At 36.8% G+C, this 12,214-nt stretch overlaps 1 protein-coding gene across 4 annotated transcripts in view; it reads right to left on the minus strand.

Moving 5' to 3' along the window:
• Nucleotides 1-11,171: 11,171 nt before the first annotated feature.
• The window catches only part of LNPK (lunapark, ER junction formation factor), a 38,730-nt gene continuing 37,687 nt past the window's right edge, over nucleotides 11,172-12,214 (minus strand). For all 4 annotated transcript variants that reach the window (XM_068685749.1, XM_068685747.1, XM_068685750.1 and 1 more), the window contains exon 13: nucleotides 11,172-12,129. In XM_068685749.1, the coding sequence (XP_068541850.1) occupies nucleotides 11,933-12,129 (197 nt within the window). In that variant the 3' untranslated portion in view covers nucleotides 11,172-11,932. The remainder of the gene's footprint in view (nucleotides 12,130-12,214) is intronic.

Raw genomic sequence — 12,214 nt, forward strand, 5'->3', positions numbered from 1 at the left:
CTGAAAGCCAACTCCCTCGATAAGCCATGTTTCAGGTGGTGTCCAGTCACAGGCTTGCTTTGCCAGTCCTGGGCAATGGGGCATCTGTAGAGCTGGGGTGTCGCACTTCAACCTTGCTGCCAGGGAATTTTTCCCCATCTCAACTTTTACCTTGATGAAGGAAATTAAAGTGTTCATACTGTTCATACTCTGATGAGTGCACTTCTGGAAGCCACTAGCCTTTGAAGAATTCCCATTCATCCTCAGTATGACACCCTTGGGCAGAATCTGCAGGGAGCAAGATCCAGGCAACATATACCCTCATTTCCTTGTTCCTCCCTGACCATTAGCACATCACCTGTGGAAGGCTCAGACAACTCTTAAGCTCATTTTTCACTGTGGCACTACCAGCTCAGGTGGAAGTCTTGACCCAGGACTCACAGTTCCAAAAGGGCTGCTGGACACCCCAGAACCACTTTGAGCATTCAGGTATTTAATTTAACATGTCCATGTTTAGCAAATGAGCTTTTGGATATTTGATAAACTTTATCAAGCTACCTTCTGAGTCCATGAGCAAAGATGATAGAGAATCAGCATTAGTGTTTGAGGTAATATAGTATTTGAGTGTATGTAATACTATTGAATGTAGTATTTGACATTCTTGTACATTTGTTATGCATATTTGGGGGAGTTATAAAACTTTAGTTTTGCAAAGCAATTTTCTGACTTACACTGACAAACAAATCTGATTTGAAAAATCTTACATCAGCAAGGTTGGTTTGCAGATGTTATTTGCACCATTTATTTATCAAAAATAACTAGAAAATGTTTTTAAAACATCATTCCAAACTGTACAAATAGGAATGTGACATGGGCTGTCTGTTTTACTTATACTGTTTTACTGCTTCATATTCTGAGCAAACAGAGAGGCTATTTTCCCCAGGGGTTCAGGAGGGCATACTATTTCATTTCTTCAGAAAATTGTTTCTCTGGATTTCAATCTTTTTAGCTAGATATGACAAAATATAATATCAAGAACACTTATGTTTTTTATCAACTCTATTTTCAAAGCATAAATAATAGATCAGTATACATTTATGTCAGGTGACCAAATCTTATTTCAGAAATCGAATAAGCATTTTGCAATTTTTAAATGATGCTGTACATTTTCACAACAGATCATTATGCCTTTAAAATGTTTTCAAAAGACCGATTTATAAGCTTAGACCGATTTTGAAAATATTTCACTAGTGTTAATAATACCTCACCCAGGTGGCATTCAATTTTCTGAATCCTTGGGTTAATGAGGCAAATAAATCAAAATTAAATTGGCCTTGGAAAAAAAAATCTAACAAAAATTGCATCTATCACATTATACATCCTGAGACTCATTCAGTTCTGCTCACAATGACTAACAATATTCCAGCCCCCGGAATCACTGCACTTACTCATAATGCATCTTGCGAAAGTTCTTAAAGCAGCTGAGATTTTAAAATCAAATTGATCAGACTTCCATGACAAGATGAACATAATGCCTTATTATAATATACTGAGAGTATTCTCAGTAACTTGCACACAGCCTTAGTTAAGTAGTTTCCATCAAGTGTCCCTAGATTTCATCTGCTCACCATTTGGTCAATAATCTAACAGTCTCCTTCCAGAAGCATGCAAACTTGTAAGTTTTAAGATAACCCTTAAAAAGAAAAATATATTCTGCAACCATTGTCATTCATTGTCTCTTTAAAAAAAAAAAAGCCCCAGCAACGCAAAGCTATAGCCAAATAGCTGAAACAAACAAAAATTCTAGCATTTTGGGTGGAAAAATAAACAGTTCCACTCATATTGTTAGAGAAGGAACAGTGAAAAAATATTACATTCGCTCCCTTCTCTGAAATATGAAATATTTTCCAGCTATTAAAAAAGGGATTCTACTGCTGAGGAATACCAGTGCTGTCAGTTCTTTAAAATAAAGATTACTATTATGTTATACACTATTGTTTACAGAAATGAATAAACAACGCCTAAGTAATGTATAAGTAATAAATTCAGCACGAGCAAATAAGAACCAACAGATACTGACAGGTAACAATGCAGGGGTGCTACTGTTACTAGCAGCCAGAGTCACCTGCCTGCACAGTGGCATCCTTTGTCTGAGGGAAACTCCCAAGGGAAATGGACCCCCCACTGATGAGCTTCCACACCCTGCTGCCGGACCCACATGCACCAGGTGAGTCAGCACCACAGACAGTAGCTTGGTCTACAAACCGCTCTGCTTTCCAGCCTTTTTCTCCTCAAGATTTCCATATACATGCTGTTTACAAGTGTTTTTGTTTGTTTTTAAATGGAAAATACTACACTTCCCCCCCCCCACACACACACAAAATAAACTAGTACTAATAACATTCGAAATTAAGGAAAGCATGCAAAAAAGTTAGTTGGACAGGTTGCAAGTAACACAACAGCACAGAAGCACGTTTGCAGAACTTCCCCAGGCAGCACCTTCCTCATGGTTTTGCAGAAGTTGTATCATCAAGAGCTTGATTAGGACTAATTTATGTAACAATCTAATGTATGTGTCTTGCTTTTCCTCCCACAGGAGGAGGAACACTCAGGAGTGTCATGAGTTTTCTAGCCATTGGTTGGACTTCCACTAGAAAAGCTTATGTTTATGACCAGTTTGTGACCAGGTGCAAATCCAGTGAGCACATGCAAGGTATAGTAAAGCTTCACTCAGTCCCCATTCCACACCAGCCTCTTCAGCCATCTGCCTCCTGAGCAACTGTCCCAAAAAAGCCAAACCTTGCTGTGGATTATGTAAACGAGTTTTAATAGCTTAGAGAAGCCATTAGAAAAGGTGTTGATTTCACCTCAGTCTAGAACAGCACTCTTCCCAGCTCTTGAATTACAAATCATCTTCACTGAGGAGAAAGTTCAGTATGCAAGTCAAGCAACCCAACAATGCTCAATGCCTGTCTGCTGAAGCAGCAGATATTTCAGAAGAACAAGGAGCTCTACTTCAAGTTATTCCTTTGAGTTTTGTTCAAGATGGGCAGCACTGATGCAAAGTCACCATGCAATGGTTATTCAGTTGCTTGCTTAGAATAATTTTATTCTGCTTAATTTTATTCTGATTTTTAGTCCACAGAACAGAAGACAACTGGTATCAGGTCTCACTTCCTCAGATTTCTACAGGCTTTGGGCTTCTTTAAAAAAGTTTTAGGTTTGATTTGGGTTTTTATAGTGCTTGCCAGTTAGGCACCACCATTATGCAAGTATTTTATAACAGGTGAGATAGAAAACCCAGAAACTAAATCAAGTTTCTGCTCAAGAAAAAGATGAAACACTGAAAAGATGAAACATTGCTGGCGCAACTAAACCAGCCTTGTAAAAAAAAAAAAAAAATCAATACATGGTGACTGGCATACTCTCATATGTTCTGAAAGACACTTAAAAGCATGTAGACTTGTATTATCATCATGCATGTGACTATCATGAGTATGATTATCAGTGATATGAACACATTTTTAACTGCTTGCAGGATGGGGCTCTTTCAGAGTATGAAAATTACTTTGGAACACAACAAAAAAGGGTTAAAGAGACTCGCAGGAAAAAAAAAAAGGCATTGTAAAACAGCCAATGGCACACTAAACCACTGTTAATTCAAAAGCCAAGATTCATTTGAAAACATCCACCTGTAAATCAAAAAGTCTCCAAAGATTAATTTCCACATTTACCCTATTTGCAAAATATTTAGCTTAGAAGCATCCTTTTTTTTTTCCCTGAAATAATTGCTTACAAGATGAGAACTAAACCACAATCTCAAGTGTAGTAAAGGTAATTGCTGCACTTACTGCTTATGTCATGTTGATGTATTACTATGTATCAAAGGTCACAGTTCTGTACTCATACATTATCAAATTTGAAAGAGCAATATTCGATTCTGACCAACCTTTAAACTGCCCAGAATGTGTGTGAAAATGGATGTAGGGCTAACTTGGGTTTTAAAAAAAATGAACCCATGTTTCGGAAGCTGAGGGGTCAATCAGCCAGACTGACAGGGTTAGGTGTCAGTTCTGTGCGTCTAATACTCCCTTAGATTACCAATGAGGTGCAGTACACTGATCACAAGCTAAAGCAGCTGTACTAATGAAAATGAAACCGGCTGAAAAAATTAGGTAATACAGGCCCGTGACACAGGGCAGTACCTTGTGGACAATAATGCAAGAATAAGGACATAAATCACCATTTAGATACAATAAAACCTATACTAACCCCCCTGCAATGTGTTTGCCGATGGAATCACTGGCAAAAGTCAGCATCTTCACAACTGCACAGTCCTCCCATGAAGTTGCCACACTATTTTTTTTATTTTTTTTTTATACCAAGTCAAAGCAGGCATGCAATGCCTCTGTTTCACTGCACATTTGCAGCTGTATGCCAGGCTGACCTGTGAGGGTGGCTGGCTGCTGATGCCATCGGCCAGGAATTCTCCCAGCTGTTGGTAGTGCAGACAAATGGGGCTCATCAGAACTTACTCAACCCTGAACAACTTTCTTTTTCTACCTATGCCACTCCAGCTGTGAGGATGGAGTTGCACTAAGGAACCAGGGAGACCTCCCCCACCCGTGTTCGGTTGTATACGAGGGCTTTCAATAAATATGAAATCCAAGTTGATTGAGTACAGCTAGCACAGAATGAACTACTAGAGAGAACCATCACCTTAAAAACCATGCATCGCTACCATGCAAAGAGCTAAAGAGCAACTTGCCTCTTCATCTCACCACCAATCTGAATCAGGTGAATATTCAATAGCTTTTTCAGAATCATGTTTTTCCATAAGAAATTACACAAATAGCAAAGGCAACATTTTTCAACAACTGGCTATATGATTTCATACTTTTAAGGATTTGCTTAATTTGGTAAAATATCAGATTTCAAAAGGTGACAGAAGTTTAAATATTTCCTCAATTACAAGCAGAAAAGCTAAGAACAACATTTTCATGAAGTCTATCAGACCTTGAGAATTCACACTGATCAATGTCTTAGCCACTGGTTTTAATCCTCAGCTGATATAACTTCTTATCAAGGCCATTACTAGGATTCAAACAATACTTCTGAATAAAGATACTATTTATACTACATAAACACACAATATTTACTAATGCAACAACAAGGCTATTACAGTAGAAATCTATTACAATAGAAACAAACTATAAACATACAGGATCTCCTGTTTAAATAAAAACTATGTACAAAATATACAGGATATAAGTACAAACATTCCTTAAGAAACACCAACTTTCATATTACTTCTCAAACATCATGTAAAATAATTTTTATGCATGAAATGTTGTATGCTAAGAAATTCAAAATTAAGTTTCCTCAACTGAGTAGAACTCCTTGAAGCAATGCAAGGAATTAGCGTGCAGACCATTTCAGGATAGCTGGAAGGTCTGTTGTTGCTCGAGTGTTCTACAAATGTAGCATCTCTATTTTCATTTAGGCAGCAAAATGGAGAGAGAGAGAATTATTTCAATATAAGCTACAAATTTAGAGTTGAATTTGAATTTACAAATTGAATACCCCAAATCGCTGCATCTCCAGTATTTGCCCCACCTTGTTCTCTCCTGAGTATCTGATTATTTCAGAATTTTGCTGCATGTACTTCCCTCAGACAGTTGCAATCTTCCTTTTGCATATTATTCTTGTCGTACAACAGAAGGAGAATACGTGATTTCACAGTGGAAAAGGCTTACAAACACTCTTAAAAAAGATTAGTAATTGCTTACTGAAAATGCTTAGCAGTGCAGTGCCAGGTGTGTACAGAAGCCTGGAAGATGTTTGTTCCCACAGTGACTATGGTGAGAAATAACAAGTACTATAAGAACTGGTCAGGACCCTCCCTTCTAAGTAAAAATTAAGTCCTGATCAAATTGATTTTATGCAACCTTGGAAGGGCTATATTATGATTCAGTGCTTCAGATTTTGCACTGTTGCCAAGTTAGATAATCTATCAAGAATCTTAGGAGTGTTTGCTTTAATCTCAAAACCCCAAGGTTTGGGAGCAAATTATTGTATAATCAATATGTCTCATTTTAAAACCCTTCTCTCTATCCTGCCCATCATACACCTCTGTAGGTCTTATTCTTGCAGAGGAAAGATTGAATGTGACCTGACAGGACCCCAGAGAGGTTCACAAATCAAAAGCAATGGTGAAGAGAAGTCAAATTCCTTGAGACTCATGATCAGAAGGGACAGGGGTTTTGTTTTTTTTTTGTTTGTTTGTTTTTTAAATGCTGGAGGGCAGCAGTTATTGTTAAGAGCTACAGCCACCTTGTTGCATACACAAACTACCAATAGAGATCAAGTGCAAAGCAATTCCAGCCTACTCAGGATGCCATCTTTTTCCTCTGAAGAGACGGTTTTCAGAGCATGAAGTACTTAACTTCAGACTACCAGACCATCTCAAGCATTGAACTCTTCCAATGGAAGTTTAGGTTCTCCTCTGACAGTTGTGAAGCATGGTGTGTGAACACACCACGACCGACCTCGAATCCAAAGCCCTGTGCCAGTCAGCCCAGTAGGGACATAATCAAGGTGAGGAATTAACACCAGCTCTTCTCATCATCCTCCACAAACTCAAAAACTTCCAGTTCATGGTCTTTGATGGAGTTAACAGAGGAGATCACTGCCACTGATTACTAATTACCAGTTTTCTAATTCGGTTTTCACAAGCATTTTAAATGTATCAAAACTTTCTGGCAAAAACTCTTCTATGAAGTATTACCCAGGTCCCATCATTTAATACGTTAAGTCAAAAAAGACAGGAGAGGCAAACAACATGAAAAAGAATCCACTGATAATCAAATAGTCTCCTATTGACCTCTAATTCTCAAACTCCATTTTAAACCTCTTGCCCTCCGCAAGGCTAGTCAGCCAAATAACTAGGAACAGTCGACTCACTCTCCTATAAGTTTTAGTATATTATGCTTGTAGCTTTTTTAAAAAATGGTGTTTGCGGTGTAGAGATTATTTATGTGAAACTTCAGCAGCTCATTGTGACAAGAATCTAGACAGGTTTGCACTTACTAGTTCCAGAAAGTAATCTAAACACAAGATGCTGAGATGCTAACTTTTAACCACATGACTGGACATGAGACTGAACAGAAAAAAACGTCTCAGAGATACTATTAAAAAAAAAAAAAAAAACAATCGGCAACACATAGAAGGAAGTGAGAGTAAAGATTTTGCTTCAACATACTGATCAAATGATGTTTGCCAACAACATTGCTAAATCATATCCATCAGGGTTATTTTCTGTTGAAACAGTCAGAGAAGGGCCACACCCCTGTGGATTGCATTCCTCATTGTGGAAGTCCTGACAAGCTTTCTCTGGAGTGAGGTTTTATTTATAAGATTAAAAAGTATTTCACAACTCTTGCACTGAAGACTTGAAGATGAATTTTCAACAATTATTGAATAATTAACAGCTTCCTCTAACCTCCTCACCCATTACCACAGATTCACAAGTGCACAAGTATTGCTAAGAAAATACAGTATGGAACCACAGACAAGAGGGAGAACTATTTTTTTTCCCCAAGCCTCTTTAGCCTCTTATTGTGTTTTAAGTAGTAATTACTATTAGTTGAAAAAAGTTTTAAGTTCTAGTTTAATTGAGAGGAGGAGCAACTTTCTGCTGTTGTCCTCAAGTAGTGGCTAGACAGTCTTACTCTACCAAATTATCAGTCAGCCACTGATTTTGGGATTAATTCCAAAAAGCAAACAAGCTTTTTGTTTTTTGTTGTGAATTGCAAAGACATACTGTTTCTGACATAAGAATGTATTGATCTGGAGTATGTACTGCCATGCAATAATAGCCAAACCCTGCTACATTTTCTAGAAGTGCTTTAAGGCCTTGCCCTGTCAGACAACACTTCCCAATCCCCTCCCACCTGGTGCCCCAATTGGGTTTGCCCCACTGTTCTTTAAATCCTTCCATCAGCTGTGGTACTCAGTACTGCTGCAGTACTCTTGTACCACAGCCTTCTTGATCTTGATCTCAAGGCAAGCAAATACACCCCTAGTTACATGCTTTTGATAACTTCTAGACCAGTCTGTAAATGAAGGCAGCCTCCACATAAGTTTTGTTTGCTTTTCCTTTCAAGCTTCTACTTTTCCTCCTTGTAGACTGAACAGCTCTCTTGAGACAAACCACTTTCATAATAGAATTCCACTAAATGATCTATTTCTGTCAAAATGTCTAAAGGCAATCAATCATGTTCTCCTTCAGAGTAGGTATTACTGTAAAAAGTAGCATTCCCTTATTTCCCTGTTCTGAAGTGTTCTTAGCAACACTTAAATTTGACCAACTGACTCACTTCAATTTATTTTGAACTAGAGCATTCATTTGTCTTTAATGGCAAATTGTACACAAACAGGGTAATTCCTCTGTAATACAACTATTTGGATAAAAGGAAACCTCTGCAATTACTCACAATATTTCAGAAGTAACAAAAACCTAGCACCAACAAGTTTCCCAAGTTTCACTACTTCACTTCAAGATTTTGTTCTCCATCCAGGCCACGGGAAGAAAGGAAGCTTGTATAAAATTTCTTGTAAGTGTGATTTTCTTTGGACCCAGTTTTCTAATATTTTTGAAATAAAATGTGATTCAAGTACATACTAGGAAGTCAGAATACAGCCAAAACATGGAACCGCAGTATTTTTCCTGTGCTTTCTTCCATCCCCTACCCCCAATCATTCATAATGCAATCTGCAATTAGATTAAATATCACCAGCAATTAGCAAGTTTGCTCTGCATAATCCTACTTTAAGTTTTTCAGGGTCACAGACGTGACTAAGTGTGGTTATTCAAAATCTAAGCTTTGTTTTCTTGGCATGTATTTTTAGATTTTGATCTAGTTCCTCTAGGACAGAGTATCTTTCTTGCTATTGACTCTTGCGGTAGGCAGAAGCCAAGAAGCACCTGCTGCAGAAACAGAATCCTCTTCTCTCATGTGTCAGGACTGAGGCACACATACTTGGCAGGAGTTCAGTGAGCGCTTACTATAAATTGAGGAAAGCCTGGAGTCTATCACATACACCTCCTGAGTTTGAATTTACTTGCAGATTATTTCACCTTCTACTCTCATTTATCATACCTTTAAAACATTGAAAAATTAGGAAGTTAAAAATATATCTCTTTACCAAAACACCTGGATATCTTCAGCATCTTTTGCAAACCTTCTCAGGCAATCAGGAAGGAATGAAAATGGGAACAATTTGCTTGGATACACTGTCCATATTGCCTTTTTTTTTTTTCCTCTTCTGTTCTCCCCTAAATCAAAAAAGCCTTTCAGGGAAAAGTGTGCTTAAAACTCACTTGTTCTCTCCCCCAAAATTCTAGGTAGCTCCTGGTCTCAAGTCTAGGGTTTTTGCTCTTTAACAAGTATTTATTTTCATGTGAGGTTAACTGTCTTTACTTGATCCTTTTACTAAATCAATAGCATCAAGCATTCCTTTTGCAAGCTGCTAATATCACATTTAAGAACATTTGGAGGAATAATGCTTCCCTGCTTCCTCTCCACACCTGATTCTCCTCTTTCCAAAGAAATTCAGATTCCCAACCTTACCCAGCCGAAAGCATCAGTTTCCTTGACAAAAGCAGAATAGCTGACAGACATCTTCCAGGCTAATGAAAAAATAAATAGCTCTAATATCAACAGATTGTTTTCTCAGTCAATTCAATAGATATTATGTATTACAGCTCAATGATTGCTTGTTAAGGGAAAGAAATAAAATTACTCTAGAAAAAACAGATAAGATTTTTCAAAGGAAATAACACACACCTAGAGTAATCTCAGATTCTGAAGGGACAGTAAGTAATTCAAGCATTAAACATCATACACAGGATTATGTGTCAAATTTTACTTATTTCTAGTGCTTGTCAGTACATCCAACAACTAGTCTAAACTACTGAAGTACCGTATGGTTTCCGTTCCAACAGAACAATCAGCCTCTGAACAGATAAACTAGTGATGTACAAAATACAAAGAAGATATAAAGATCTGGAAGTCTTACAGAATAATACAAATATTTCAACTTTCAGGCAAAATTATTTCTATTTCTAAAGACATTTTGGAATGTAAAATACATTCTCTTAAAGAATGTATTCCCCTTTGTACCCTGTACCTTTCTCATATCCTAATAGAATATTTGAAGGAAAAAGAGCCTGTTTTCTTTTTTATTTACAACTAAGATAGTTACACACAAGACAGTTAATTGTTTTTACTAATTGTTGTTTATATAAATATAGCCAAGCATCTACAAGCACTTCCTTAATCACTTGCCTACATTCTGTTTAGAATTCTACTAATTAAAATATGAATTGCAATTTAGTTAGTGAACCAGAAAAAAAGATTTCCTCATTTATCTAAATAGAGACTTTCTCCTAAACTTCTATCTTGATGAAACGGTTGAGCTTTTAAACTAACCCTAGAGAGTCAAAACAATTATTTGGAAAATAAATCATTGCTGTTCAGGTAAGAATTATGTCATTATGTCTCTTATTAAAAGATGGTCACATTTAGAAATGTTTTACTTGTATAGAGCTTTTGATTTACTAAGATTGACACTTTTGCTGCCTTTACAAAGTAAAACCATTTCACTTTAGGACCAAGATGATAAAAAAAAAAGTTTGAAGTTTCCCCTTCCTTCCATATTGTAAAGTACATGGAAGACATCACACACATTATAAAACTACTCACAGAGTCAAACTACACACGCTCAGCATGTGTTTAAAAAAAATAAAAGTCAGTTTGATTTAGACGTCTCATTTCTAGGCACCAGAAACATGCTAGTCCAGGTTCCCAGTTGTTAAAAATAACAGGAAATGCACACGAGTCATTAGCTTCAAAAGCTACATGAACACATACAGCTTCAGTAATCCAGCAGCAAATGTTCACTGCAATTTTAACCATAAATACGATCAACAGACTTTAAGCATAGTTGGAAAATCTTTTGGTAATCACATGTAAGCTTCCACTACTATTTCTATTGCAAGGAAGCCATCTTAGCAATATACATACATGTTCAGGAGGAATATAGTATGTTACAAGGAACTTCTACAAAGAAACTGTAGAATTGCTGCATAAAACAGAAGTTCTATTTAGTTCTAGGAATCACAAAGCGAATCTTGCTGCTAGATGTCTTTATTTTTCTTTAACAAAATACACAAAGGCACAAAATTCACTTATCTTGTCATTATTGTACAGGTATAAATAGTGCTTTGAATTCAAGTACAATCAAGTGCAGAGACTCTATATTTTATGTAAACACAAAACAGTTCTGTATGTACGTGCCTTTGGTTCATCTGCAATGCAAACACCAAAGGAGATGCAATTTTTGTGAGTGTCATTTAACTTAATTCCGTCAAAAAGTTAGACAATGAATAACATTAACACCACTGTTATGACACTTTCTATATGCTCAAGTCAAATGTCGGATGACTCCTCAGCTTGTAAACAGCTGTATTTAAGATGTATTCAATTTAACAGGGAAGAATTAAAAAGTATCTTTAAGTTCACTAGACCAAACTTAACTAGGTCAGTTGTGTTGTGGCGAGTTTGTGGCTCTTCATTTGACAGCTAGAGAGGTCGAATTTTAGGTCACCTTTAATAAAACTTACTTTTAAGTTTTTAAATATGCAAATTGAGCAACGGCTATGACTGTTAGACTTCAACGAGCTATACATTCTGTGAGTTAACTTATTTAAAGACACATGCTTAATTTACAATACTCACTTTCACACATAGCTTTGACACACTGTGGCAGTTGAGGCAGTTTAAGCTCAAGCGAGATTTTTAAGTTGTACCATTTAAAAAAAGCTCACCTGAATAGTAACAACAGGCATGAACAAAGCTAAAAACTAGCTACTGAAGGCACTTGAAGTACTTTATTCAGCTTTCACTAAAGATTCTTCACTTTGTTCAGTTGAAATAGCAGAATCTGAAACAGAGTCTTCAGTTGTTGAAACATTTTCTGGTACTTCTTTTTCAACTTCTTCAGCTAGCCCATCATCCAGCTGCTCAGCACTTAGTGCTTTATCATCTGTCTCATTTGTCTCAATGCTCTGGGTCGGTTCTTCAGATTCTGTGAGAAGAGAAATGATAAAATAACCATCTTCAGAAATGAAGATGTAGCTAATATTTCTAGAGGGCCTGTGAAAATATTTTGC

This window comes from Anas acuta, chromosome 6, assembly GCF_963932015.1.
Source record: "Anas acuta chromosome 6, bAnaAcu1.1, whole genome shotgun sequence".
In the NCBI taxonomy this organism is placed as follows: Eukaryota; Metazoa; Chordata; class Aves; order Anseriformes; family Anatidae; genus Anas; species Anas acuta.